General features: G+C 39.8%; 1 protein-coding gene across 8 annotated transcripts in view; it reads left to right on the top strand.

Annotated features, from left to right (window-relative positions):
- Positions 1-13,355, top strand: part of MYO1B (myosin IB) — a 202,047-nt gene that overhangs the window by 175,815 nt on the left and 12,877 nt on the right. For 6 of the 8 annotated variants that reach the window (XM_066189592.1, XM_066189589.1, XM_066189588.1 and 3 more), the window contains exons 17-24: positions 1,411-1,637; positions 1,807-2,007; positions 3,031-3,124; positions 3,556-3,705; positions 5,782-5,850; positions 7,371-7,457; positions 7,769-7,855; positions 10,553-10,639. In XM_066189592.1, the coding sequence (XP_066045689.1) occupies positions 1,411-1,637; positions 1,807-2,007; positions 3,031-3,124; positions 3,556-3,705; positions 5,782-5,850; positions 7,371-7,457; positions 7,769-7,855; positions 10,553-10,639 (1,002 nt within the window). The remainder of the gene's footprint in view (positions 1-1,410; positions 1,638-1,806; positions 2,008-3,030; positions 3,125-3,555; positions 3,706-5,781; positions 5,851-7,370; positions 7,458-7,768; positions 7,856-10,552; positions 10,640-13,355) is intronic. The other 2 variants (XM_066189586.1, XM_066189590.1) reach the window with 2 other exon arrangements.

The raw sequence follows: 13,355 nt of genomic DNA on the forward strand, positions 1-13,355 counted from the left end.
ATATTTGAAAGTGTTTCATTTCTCTAGGACTGCCTAATGCTTTTTGAAATTTTCTCAATCTTTCAATTTTGAATAGCTCAATAATTTTCTCATTCAAAATAGTCCTGGAAATATCAGACTTTCAGTCTTTCAGGCAGCCATTCATTAACATTAGCTGCCAGGAAGAGTTTGTAACTGCATATAATCTGTCAGGAGTTAATACCTAGGTATTGCTTTGGTTGTCAAAAATCTAAGAATTGAATTGGGGAATTGAAAATACCCCAGTACTTTGAGAAGGACTGTGCACAGATTGTGTCTTAGCAGGCAGTGAGGGTCTTTGATTGTTACAGGCATTCACTTACCCAGCAGAGTGAATTCCTCCTATTTTGGGAGGAATGTTGTTTTTCCATCCTCAGCCGAGAACATTTTGATCTTGTCACTGGTCAACAAAAGTTTGACCCTCCTTTTAAAAAATATAAGTAATTTCATGTGAACAGTAGTTCTGTTTTTTTGGGGTTTTTTTCCAATAGTGGCATTTACTGCACCTGTCAGCATGAGAGACATGTTCTCCAAAGTGCAATGCTGCCTGAGTTCCCAGTAATTTGCTCTTGTGTAAAATATGCGTCAGCACTATTTTCATGCAGTATTCTGTGTACATAGTACATACCTATGCAGAACTGCGAAATCATGGATCTGAAGAAGAATCTGTATTACCAGCCAGATGACTTGTCACAATTAATCAAATACATTTCCTACTTGAAATTCCTAATTTCCCTCAAATTAAAGAAGCCAGTAGCAGTCTGAGATCTGCGTGAAGTTCCTCTGGCTGCCTCCTGGGTGCCCAGCTGCAGGTCAGAGCTTTGTACTCCTGCTTGTTGTTATTGGACTGTTTTCCTGGTAAAAGTCCTTTAAAATAACAGTCCCCTGGGGGCTGCACAGCTTGCTGCTTGCACTGCGATAGCAAGAGGTGATATTCCAGATCTTTTTTTAGTTAGGCAAATAATGTAAGCACTTCAGTACTTTGTAAGGAAAGGGTATTTTTTTGTTGTTGTTTTGGTTCAAAAGAGAGGGAGAAAAACCTCTTCAGAGAAAAAAAGATTGTTTTGGAGTCTTGGCAGGTGGTGGTGTGTCAGAGTTATCATGGAAAAAAGGGTTTTTTTCCCTGAAGGGTTCCATGTCAGGAAACCAGAACTGATTGACACAGGGAACTGTTGGCATATGAGCAAATGCATCTTTCTTAGGCAGCATGTTCACAGACATTTTATCCAACAAAAAGGTGTCCAAATGTCATATTTAATATGAAAGCTGAAATATCTTTTGTTTCTTTCGGACAGTATGTACAAAGTAGAAATCAGCTACTTGGGTCCGTTTTGAACTGGTCTATGTTGTAGTTCAAAACCTGTGCTGATGAGACTCTTCTCTGTTGTTCAGGTTATGTACCAGGTGGAAGGATTTGTTGACAAAAATAATGATCTTCTGTACCGTGACCTCTCCCAGGCCATGTGGAAGGCCAACCACTCCCTTATCAAAGCATTGTTCCCAGAAGGAAACCCTGCTAAAATCAATCTGAAGAGACCACCAACGGCAGGTTCACAGTTCAAGGCTTCAGTTGCTACCCTGATGAAAAATCTCCAGACAAAAAATCCAAACTACATCAGGTAAATTCCCCCCTGCTAAAGATTTGGTGGATTTGTTTGATGAGGTGATAAAAACAAAAATAAATCTTGATGCCCAAGGATAAACTACTGAAACGTGTGGTTAAACTCACCATAATGGTGGTTGGTGCCTACGGCGCAAAGAGATGTCCCTTTTGGTTTTCCTTTGCAGGTGCATCAAGCCCAATGACAAAAAGGCTGCACACATTTTCAACGAAGCCCTGGTGTGCCACCAGATCCGGTACCTCGGGCTCCTGGAGAACGTGAGGGTCCGGAGGGCAGGCTACGCCTTCCGGCAGCCCTACGAACCCTGCCTGGAGAGGTACAAAATGCTCTGCAAGCAGACCTGGCCCCACTGGAGAGGGCCAGCCAGGTAGGCAAACAGCAATATTCCCACCTGTCCTGAGTGAAATTCCCACCTTCCACGTGTCCCGAGGTTTTAATTGTTGTGTGTATGTTGCAAAAGGAATACAGTGCAGGCCTTACTGGTTTGGGTCTGAAGGAAAGGGTGTAAGAGAGAGATACCCCAGTGGATTCAAAATAACTGGGAGGCCTGGAATGATCAGGAAGGCACTTATCTTTAATAACCAACTTTCAAAGTGTAAGAGCATTCATTTTGTTGAAGACAGCCGTGCAATCTTCCTCTGCCCTTTCAGGAATAACTTTACATAATGGCTGGGGAATGATTATGAGATAATGCCTCTTGCAAATCAATTATCTTAAATATATATTTTAAATTGCATAGTATTCACATGTATTTTTTGCAAATAATGTCTGGAATGGGCAAATAAGCCTCTATTATTTCTTTTCACATGTGGCCACCAAAAGCATGATTTAGTTATCTTTCAGAATTGATTAACGTCTTTTAGCTACATTTTAAGTCTTTAGGTTATCAAGATAATGGTGGCAGTGCAGCATTGGTAACAGTGGCATGGCAATAATCATCACAAAGATCTGCACAGTTCCACTTTCCTTCTTGCTGTTGATGTTCATAAAATGCATTTGATGAGAATGGAATGCTGGCATTTGTCAAACTCGTCAGTCATTGTTTCACATTTTGACATTAGTGTGAGCCCTTCCTTTTTCCTTTCTTCCAATTTTATGTAAAATAATTATAGATGTAAGGGGGGGAAAATAGGCCGTTGCTGATGCTGTAAAATAATATTTCCTCTTTTTTTCATCAAATTATTCTGAATCTTTACAGTGATTATTCTTGCCTTTAGCTGAATAGACCACTGAGTAAATGAGTTAGGTTTTCAATCTTCTTATGTCAAGCACTATTTAAAAGTTTAAAATATGCTTTCACATACTTTCCGTAAATTAAGCTGTGAATATGTAAACTAAGAAGTTTTAGAGCTGGGGGTCATGTTTGTTAAGCTCATTTACTCCTTCTTAGGGCTGGAGTAGAGGTGCTGTTTAATGAATTGGGAATCCCTGAAGAGGAATTTTCGTTCGGTAGATCAAAGATATTCATCCGCAACCCAAGAACAGTAAGTGAAAAATGCCTTCTGCAAAATCAAGCCCTCTCTCATGAGGACAGCATCATTCACTACCTGCTTCCTACAGATTTTTCTACATGCAGTGCTTTGATATATTGCTATGAATGTTGCGAAAAAAGCACTTTTTAATGTTAGACCCGTTAAAGTCAGTGTGAATCAAGATTCTACAATATCTGACAGCCTTAATTTAATGTAATTTTCGAGCACTGACTTGTGACATCGTATCTGCCATGAATCTTGTTGGTGTACCTGCCTGTAGCTCTGGAGATGGATAAACAATGTGTGACTGAGGGGGGGGGGACTTCAGTAAACAAGAGATTTCTCTTACAAGAGCTGTGCTTATGGTTTTTTTTTTCCTTGTCTCTTCTCTCCTGCTGTTTTTCTTCCAATGTCAAACAAAACCCTAAAAACCCCACACCCAGCTCTTCAAACTAGAAGACCTGAGAAAGCAGCGTTTGGAGGACTTGGCTACTCTAATTGAAAAGATTTACAGGGGTTGGAAGTGCCGTACTCGCTTCCTGTTAATGAAGAAATGCCAGATTGTGATCGCTTCCTGGTACAGGAGATATGCAGTAAGATACCATCCTTACAATGTGGGGGGTTCTCTTCATTGTTTAATACATATAACCTTCATAGGATATTTTTCATCAATATGTTTGGAGAGCTGTTGAAAGAATTCAGTTTTATGTAAATGCTTAAGTACCAATAGCGGGAATAAAGAAAATTTAGTTTCTATAGACTACTGTTAAGTGCTTACACTGTGCTTGTTTTCAAAATATTAAAAAGCTCACCAGAGCCCTTTCACTCTTGGAGAGCAGGATTCTGTGGCTCAGCTGGGAAGAGTCTTTTCCATTCAGCAAAAATGCTGTGCTTCCCAACACTTACAGTGCTCTCAAAACATATGGTTAATGTGTAAAAAATGTTCTGTAATATACATGTGGAATTCAGTCATTCCTAAGCCTTTTTGTGTTTTTGCCTTATTTGGTACATTTGCCTTTGACTCAAGAATGCTGCCTGTAGGGGTTTATTTTAATTGTAACTCCTAAGACTCGTAATTTGGTATCATTATTGATACAGTTCATCCTAAAGCAGTTTCAGGACTGGGTGTTCTGTGCCACAAACTGAACAGCAGTTCTGTTTCACTACTCTTTCACGTCTTCTTGGCATTAGTAAATAATACTGACTTATGTGATGGAAAGGATTTATTTGTTTTTGAAACCACTCTTGAACTTCTCAGCTGTGTTTTGTTATTGCTAGAGAATAGCACAAGCGTATCAGAAACCTTGATAAAATACAGAACGTCTTCTTAAACTGCAAGTTGCAGAGCTGAAAAATCTCTGTTCTCCAGTTGACAAGCACTTCTGTTTGTCCTCTTGGAACCCATCAGTGTTTGGTTCACTTCTCTTGGATAATTAGAGGGAAGTATAGATCATTTGGAAAAAGTATGACTGAAGCATACTTTTTTACAGTAGAAGCTCTTCACTCTGACTTTGTGTGACTGAAAGCCCTGTTCCTACAAACAGCATCATTACAGAATTGGGTTGTGCCCTTATGGCTTCATTATGATCTCACACAATCTTAGTGAATTTAAAATGGACTTACTGCAGCTAGACTGGCACAACTTTAAATATAAAGAAACGAAAACAAATACAGGACCAAGAACTGCTGATTTCTTAACTGTAAACCTTTATTGGGTCACTGGTGACACATGGCAGCAGTTGTTTTCATGGTGATGATAGAGACATTTCCTCAGCCTCTTCATGTGGATGGAAGGCACCGTCCTCCTAACCCAACGTGACTGGTAGGCACTGTGCTTTGGAAGGTTTCACAGGAAATCCCTGGAATGAATAAAGCTTTTTTTGAGTAACTCCTTGTGCTGGGGGCTTGACTCAAGGATCTGCAGGCACTTGTTTGTCTGTTGCCTTGCAGGGCATGACAGACAGCAGCTGTGGCACGAGGGTGGCCCATAGGGGACCCTCTCCAGCTTGCTCACAGAGATTTTCACTGTCACTGAGTGGGCTGAATGTCAAGTCTGGAAGCCCTGTTGCAAAGTCTGTCAATTTAGTGCTATACTGAATGCTGGGCTACTAGAGAACTGAGCTTTTTGGATGGAAAGTGCTCAGCTGTCCAGGAAATTTATTGTTCAACCTGACATACTTAAATAGTGCGCCAGCATCTCATTCAGGAATCCACGGTTTTGGTTTTTTTCCTCTGCCTAAGTTATTATCAGCCATAATAAAGGTACTGTGGGTAATAGGAAAAGCACATGTCTTATGAAAAAATGGCAAAAAGCTTAGCCAACAAACCTGAGCATTTGTGACAGTTTGTGTGCTACTCTGGTGGTGGGAAAGACAAATAAAGCTCTTACTGTTAGCATTTAATCTGCATTTGTGCTGCTGACCATGAACTTAGTGTTTCAGTAAACAGAGTGACATTGTCCATGCAGCATTGTTGATGTGCTTTGTTTCCCCTTGAGTTGAACACAGAATCTACACTCTGATCTGCTCAGTCAGAAATTGTTCACTTTTTACATTTAGTGCTTGTCTCCTCAAGCATATTGTCAAATGTTAGTAATGAAAGGTTTATTATGCAGAGTTTAACAGACGTAATATTCTGTTCTAAGCATCACATACTTATTTCCAATACAGCAACAAAAGAAATACCAGAGGATAAAGAGTTCGGCTATTACAGTTCAGTCGTACATCAGAGGGTGGAAGGTGAGTTTCCTGTTCCTGAGGCTGTCTCTGATGAGGTAAGGAGCAGGACAGAAAACACATTCCAAGTGCACTGAGCCCCTGCCTTTCACACCTTCTCTCCTTGGAGCTGTTGGCTGTGCCACAGCCATTGTTAAACTCTCGTGTTTGCTGTAGAAGAGGTGAGTTCAGGATGTCTGCACTGGGCTATAAATCCCTGCAAACGGTGCTAGTGGAATGCTGGGATCACACCAAACCACTGGGTTGTCCTTGAGGAATCTTCTGCCAAGGAATTGAGAAGGCCAGCAGCTCCAGAGAAGGATGCTCTGGGGCTCTGTCACTTGCCTTAGGAAAACTGTAGTGCTGGACAGATTTGGAAGAAACAAGTTGTGGTTGGCAGTTATTTTATGCTTAACAGGATTCTCAAAGAATGGATCAGATTGAAAGCAGGATTAAAATAAAAAGTTTGGGTTGCCTGGGCAATTTGTTACTTGGGTTAAATCTTCAATTCTCTGTCTGCTAAGTGGAGGAGTGAAAGTGTACTTGTGTTGAGAAAGTAGTTTATTGCTGTCGGCTTGTACTCTGCCTCAGTTTGCCACAACTTCACTTCTTCTCTGACAGGTTTGTACTTTGTGAAGGGATAACCACGCACCCTAGTAGATATTTAAGGAATGATGTTTTAATAGGAGATAAAAATGAGATTAACAGCTCACATGAAAGCAGCCGTGGTGCTTAAAGCAACTGCTGCTGTCCATCTTCAGAAAAAACAACTCTTGGCTTCTCTATTTTCTTATTAACCTTTCTGCACCCTGCTAAAGTTGGCTTTTCCTTCTAGTTAGGGGAGAAAGAACTGTCTTTAGTTCTGGAGTCAGTTCCCTTTCTGTCAGACAGGAAAAGAAGGGGCTGCAGTTAGTAGCTCTTGGTGTAAACAGTCTCTCCTTCCCAGAAGGCTTTAAAGTTTGCCAGCAATAAGGTAACATGATTTGATTTTGCTATTTCTTTCGCTTTTTACTTTGTCTTTATTATTTTCTTTAAATAGGTTAAAATATCCTTTCAGTCTAGCTATTGATGTGCTGTCTTTTCCCCTGAGCATTATTTGAAGAAAACTGGGTTAAAAGCTTCATCTTGAGTTATGGTTTTCTGTTTGCCATTGGAGAACAAGCTCTTTTGCAGTAGCATTACTGTGCATGAAAGCCTGGTATGACAGCAGCCTTTAGTGTGACCTAAAGCCAGGCAATTTACTTGTGATTTATTCTTTATTGCACTCTAAATGGATTAGACACTTACTGTATGGAGAAAAAATATTGTTGCCATTGTGCAAACAGACATATAGATATCTCAGTGAATGCAGCAAATCCAGGAGAAAACTGAGCATTGAACTAAGATCCCCTAACCTGCCAGTCCCTAATCTTGGAGCACAGAATCCTCCCTGGAGAAGCAAATGTTAGGCTGGGCTGTGGGAAGTGGATTTACAAGTTTCAGTGCTCTACCTCAAAAATATAAAAAGTTAGTTAGTAAAAAATAACATTTAAAATTGTTTACAGGCTCGGAAACTCCTCCGGGAGCTCAAGCATCTGAAGCGCTGTAATGAGGCTGCCACAGTAATTGCTGCTTATTGGCATGGTACCCAGGTAAGGAAATGGCAGCAAATTGGGCTGTTGTGTGTCCCTACATAGAGTGAAGGAGGATATCCCTCAGGATAGTTTTCTGTGAATATTGTCAGTGGCTTAAACCGCTTTGACTGCTTAAACTGGTTTTTTTTTTTGGTTTCTCTTTGCTGCTAACATGTCATAGCTGGTGCAATCTGGGAAGCTGGGACACGCTTTAATATTTGCTGTTTGTAGTGACTGGTTACTTGCTTTCTTTTCTTGCACCAATGGGAACTTGCAGTAACCTTTTCTTTCCTAAGCTTTTCTATATCCCGTTTTCAAATGCATCACAGGCACGAAGGGAACTGAGACGACTGAAAGACGAGGCTAGAAATAAACATGCTATTGCTGTTATTTGGGCTTTCTGGCTTGGATATAAGGTACTTCATGCACTTATCACATGCCCCACCCCCTTCATTACTCAACAATATCAGCATTTAATCACGATTTCATTGTGAGAATTAATGACTAATACAGTTCACTCTTAAATAATAGAGCATGATCATCGATTCCTTCCATCTCCATTCATGCCACACCTAATAAATCTGATAGCATTGTGTATGCCAGTTTTTTGTAGAGTAGGAAATTCTTTGCATGGCAACCAAGTACAGATTTGCACTAACAAGCCATTAGACTAGATTAAAAATGACTGGACTACAGTAATCTCAAATTAGGAAATGCACTTAACTACATGTAAATATGGAAAGCATGGTTTGTGGGGGGAGAGAAGGTCGGGGGGTTTTGGTGTGTTCCTCCCCAGGCCCCCAACAAGTGCTTTCAGTGACACTGTGTTAGTGATCCAGTTGAGATTTTCACCACATATCTGTATCCTGGACAGTCTTCATCTACAAGTTCAAACCAGCATTATTAAGTTTCATTGAATTCTAGTTATGATTGGTTTGATTGATTCTCTGGCTGTGATTTGAACCAGTAAAAAAAAAAAAATCAGTACATACAAGTAAAGCAAAATTTTATGAGCTGATCTTTTAGCAGAAAACGATGTTAGTTTGCAATTCTAAACTTACAGCTCTAGAAAAATCCCAGGAATTTCAGCATCAGCTGTTTGTTTTCAGAAGCAAAGTCCCACTGAAAGATTCTTGCTAATCCCCAGCCTGTAGCTGTGGGTTATGTGAACATTTGAAATGCTGTTCACTAGAGGTCAAAAATATATTGGTTTCAATTAATAAATGCTTAATTTAGTTGAAAACCATAAATACACTGGATTTAAAACATTTTTCAGTTATTATTTATGTTGTGGGTCTGTTGTCAGAACACCTTGCCAACTGGATGGAGAAATGGACTCAAACTACATCTGGAGTAAAATGCTGCGTTTGACCTTTGCTATTTTGGTATAAATCTATTAGATTTCCAGCAAAATGGCAGCCCTGGGAATCCAAACAAGCATGTACAGAATTTCCTACATACTAGAGAGTCTTTGGAACTTTTCAGTTCTAGCTTGATATTTAGGTAACAGTATAATTTGACAGACACACAGTTTACTCTACATTTGATTAGGCACAATACATTGATAATTTATTTTATTTTTAACCACAGTTCCTTTCACCAAAAGTCACTCAGTACTGCAGAAGAGATATTTGTTTTCATACTTTTAAGATATTCCTTTGAATTAAAAGATACATCCAGTGGATGCAATAGTGTTAACCATGCTAAACTTTCTCATTTAAATGTTTAGTAGATTTGGATAATTTTTAACATGGTTTAATAGTTATTTTTATCAACTGACTCACAGGAATTTAGTGAAAATTTGTCTCCTTATTTCTTAAATAGAAATAATCTAAATATAATAATATATATGTATATAAAGATAATAATATAAATCAAATTAAGATTAGAAAAATAATTACAATATCTGATAAGAGAGACAACTTTTTATTGATGTGATCTTTTATCTTTTCCTGGGGGAATATTTAGAACAAACAATTTTAAAAGTTATCATCAGAAGTCTCTTGGTTTATCAAAAAAACCCACAAACAGACAAACAAAAATAATAAAACAAGAGCGAGCCTCAAGTACTCAGTTTCCTTCCTTTTCACAAGACAGACAAAGACTTAGCTTTGCATAGTTCTTGCTTTTACATTGCTGTGCAGTAGGAGCTTTTCTGCCAAGCAGATGAGTGAAAACATAATCTCTGAGCCTACATCAACTGCACATTAACCTTTCCAGCTGCACCAGAAGAGCATAACTGGCACAGGCTGGACCTGCTGCTGCACAGGGCTGATAACTTACAGCCTGACAAGCGCAGATACAGGGCTAGAGCTGCTCTGACTGAGCCTGTAATACTGGAACTCTTCCTTGAGTGTTGTCATCAGATAACTGAATAAAAAATGTGCTGGTATCTCCTAAAATGCGACATTCTGTTAAGTTGCCCACACATGCCTCAAATTGCTTTCCTAATACGGAATGATTGATGAAAGGTAGGAAGGTGCCTATCTCTTTGTACACGAGGAATGCACTAGGTTTGATGGCTTTACCCCTTAATTCCACAGACAGACATCATTTAACAGGCTGGGGAATTTTTTTTTTAATACATAGCGATCAGAATTAAAAATTAACCTTCAGAATAAAAGCCCTCATTACAATGCTGGAAAGTCACCATGACCACGTAGTTTCAGAGCTGATTCTGTCCTGCCCAGGCACGTGCTAGTGGAAGGAGTGACTAGATAGTGAGATTTTAGTAAGTCTTGATTTCCATGTGCACCACTTTGATTGTGAAACTGCAGGCAGAGCTCTCCCATTAGGATCAGGGCATGGGATGTGTGCACAGAGGAGGAGGAGGAACGGCTGACAGTGGATAACAGGGCTGACAGCAGATAACAGGGCTGACAGAATTCCCACCTGAACATGCCACGTCAGCAGCAGTGGAGGCTTTTGTGACCTTCTCCGTGGCCTCACAGCACTTCCCAGGGCACGTTGGGTGTCAAAGGTCAAGGGCTTCTGCTCCATCCTTGTCCCTCCTGGTGGCAGGCGGCTGCTTGGTGTGGGAGAGGTGTTTCCTGGGCGTCGTGCTGTCTGCATCGCGCTGTCTGTCTGTCTTGTTCACTCTCTGAACCTTTTAGGCTCGGAGGGAGTTGAAACGCTTGAAGGAGGAGGCTAGGCGTAAGCATGCTGTGGCAGTCATTTGGGCTTTCTGGCTTGGACTGAAGGTACTTTCTCCAACACTCCCATCTGTCAACGTGATCTCAGTAAAGCGTGGCACACCTTACTAACACTTCATAAACAAGCTGTTGTGTGGGCTCACTAGAAGGGATGATTTTTTACACGATGTTTAATTTTGTCATGGATTTGGCTGAAAAAGTCGTAAGCTGAAATTGCCTCGCTTACAGCAACAATGAGGTGTTGGGGGTTTTTTTGTCCTATCAGGAATCTCAGCTTTCAAGAGAAAGACAAAAGTCAGATTAAAGGGACTCTATTACAGCTGTTGACTTTAAAAACTGACCTACCTTGGCAAAGGTCCTGTCTGGAAAGATTACACGGATGTATTTTCTTCTTGTGACCTCTGCGTGTTAGAAAGGGAAGTAGGATGGAAGTGTCTGGCTCTCCCTGTTGCTCACAGTAGACCCCTGATCCCAGTCTCGAGGAGGGCACTGTGTAAAGCCAGTGGTCGTGTCCTGTTGCATCCAGCAGCCTTTTTAGGGCCTGGCATTGCACACCTGTGGCTTGTGACAGCTGTGAATTCCTAGAAAAATTGGGATGCACAAAAGTGTTTTGTTTTCCGTTCCTTGCTTTCAAGGGCTGGTTGGCAAAAGAAAATACATCTGTAATCTGGAAAAATGTAGTTCTGCTCTGTAAATAGACTATGAAAATGGCATCTTCAGATGTTTCAGGTCTATGCCCAAGTGATTTACATAACACAGTTTTACAGATGCAGTCCTGAACAACTGCAGAAATCTGAATCTGTTTGGTTTGGCTGGGAGTGACTTCTGTTAATGGGGCTATTGTAGACTACAGAGGGATGAAAGGAACAATTCACTCGATGATGCAGAGTAAAGTTCAGCTCTCATATTCTTGTACTTATCCTGACAGTGATGAAATGGGAAAAATAGTTAGAAAACATATAATTATATATAATGCATGTTCATTTGTATTAAAAAAAAATCCATTACAATATATGCATGGAAACCAGAGCTGCAAAATAGAAAGGAGCCATTTTAAGAAGTCATTCTGCAGATCAGAATCACACTTTAGGTACTACTGCCAAAGTAGGTCTGTTTTTATGATTTTAAAACAAGGATATGTCCCTCCTGAGAACTCAGAGGCCCTTTTATATCAAACAGCAGCATTTAAATGCAAGCTAATGACTCCAAAACCTTTAAGGCACATTACAGCAGGAATACATTTCTGCAGTCTGTGGTGTGGTTTTCAATGAGATTGCTAGATAGGGTAAGCTACATTTCCAATTTCCATCTCGCCTGAAATACACAGATTTTTCTGAATAAGACTACAGTCTGTCATTCCGACATACCATCCTTACCACAGGTAGTTTGAAGGCAAAGTGTTTCACCCATGACATGCGAGGCTGAAGAATTAAAATTGATAAAAATGACAAAGATTAAATCATTAAGTTGTGAGGATTTTTTTTTTTTTTAAGTGTATGCCAAGTAGATTTTAATAGCATTTGTGGTACTTTCCAGATGTAGGCTTTTCTGGAGCAGCTTGCATTTCTCAGTGCTTGCTTTGCAGCTTCCCTGCAGCACCAATAGGATGCGTGGGTGTCTATTAGTCCTTTTCTTCCAAATTAATTTGCGCACTTTTCAGCTTGCAAAGAATAATATAAAGCAAGATCATTAAGGAGAGTCTATGGTGAGATTTGGGATGATTGTGGTTGGAGTGGCTTTGAGTGTGTTAATTACCATCCCTGAATAATTAATAAAGGATGTACTCTACTTATAGAGCACTAAGCCTTGCAGAAAATGAGTGAATAAGAACTTCGATTTTTTTTTTTTTTCTTATGAAGTGAGGAGGAAAAAGAGATGCGCTGGATTTGCATGGAATGATGACAGCTGAATGATGCCAGTTTTGTTGATGCATCTTAATGTGTAATTAAGCAAAATCTGTTTACCTGTGGGGTGTTTTTTGTCCCCAAATGGTGACAGATTTTGCTTTCCAAGTGCCGGTTTATCTTAAAAAAATGCATGGATCACTATGAGGCAGAGGGGGGTGCCAGGGTAAATTTTTTTCTGTAAGTTGAAGGGGATTTGATTCTATGGGTTTCCCTTTATATTCTGGTTCCAGAGAAGCCAGCAACACATAGTGAGTTAGCTAAAAAACCACTAAATTTTGCTCTGGGGTAAATTATGCAAAGCCACGATGTTTTCCCTGGGTTTTGCCCAAAACCCATAACAGGTGTGTTGCAGGCTGTGCCAGAGGTTGCAAAAAAATTTGGGGGATGTTTCAGCTGACTTGAGGTGAGCCTGGGTGTTACATAAAGCTGCAAACCAGTTAGGCTCTCCCTAACTGCCTTTTCTGCACTTTGATCTGTGCTAATTAGCACTGATAGAAATACAAAAGGTAAAACAAGTACTCTAAAACTTGCACTGCCAAGTATGTATTAAAAATTAATTTCACGTGCAAAAATTGTTTTGATGTTCACTTTTTGGATTTTTTTTAAAATTTTATTGGTTTTCAAATAAATTTTGGGAGCAAGTGTCAAGCTTGCTACGTTAAGCAATTTTTGTGTTGAGTCTCTGCTCTTGCCAAGCACCAAAATCTTATTTTTCTTTTGGAATGAAGACTGCTTGTGTGAAAAGAATGTTTCATGCAGAATTCTGCTCTAAAAAAAAAAAAAATCCCCTTTTTATTATAGCAAACTCTGTGTATTAAGAATTTTAAAGGAGAAAATTCTGAAAATTTCACCAGTTA

Source organism: Chamaea fasciata, unplaced genomic scaffold (genome assembly GCF_029207755.1).
Source record: "Chamaea fasciata isolate MVZ Bird 193981 ecotype frontalis unplaced genomic scaffold, bChaFas1.0.hap1 SCAF_8, whole genome shotgun sequence".
NCBI classification, from domain to species: Eukaryota; Metazoa; Chordata; class Aves; order Passeriformes; family Sylviidae; genus Chamaea; species Chamaea fasciata.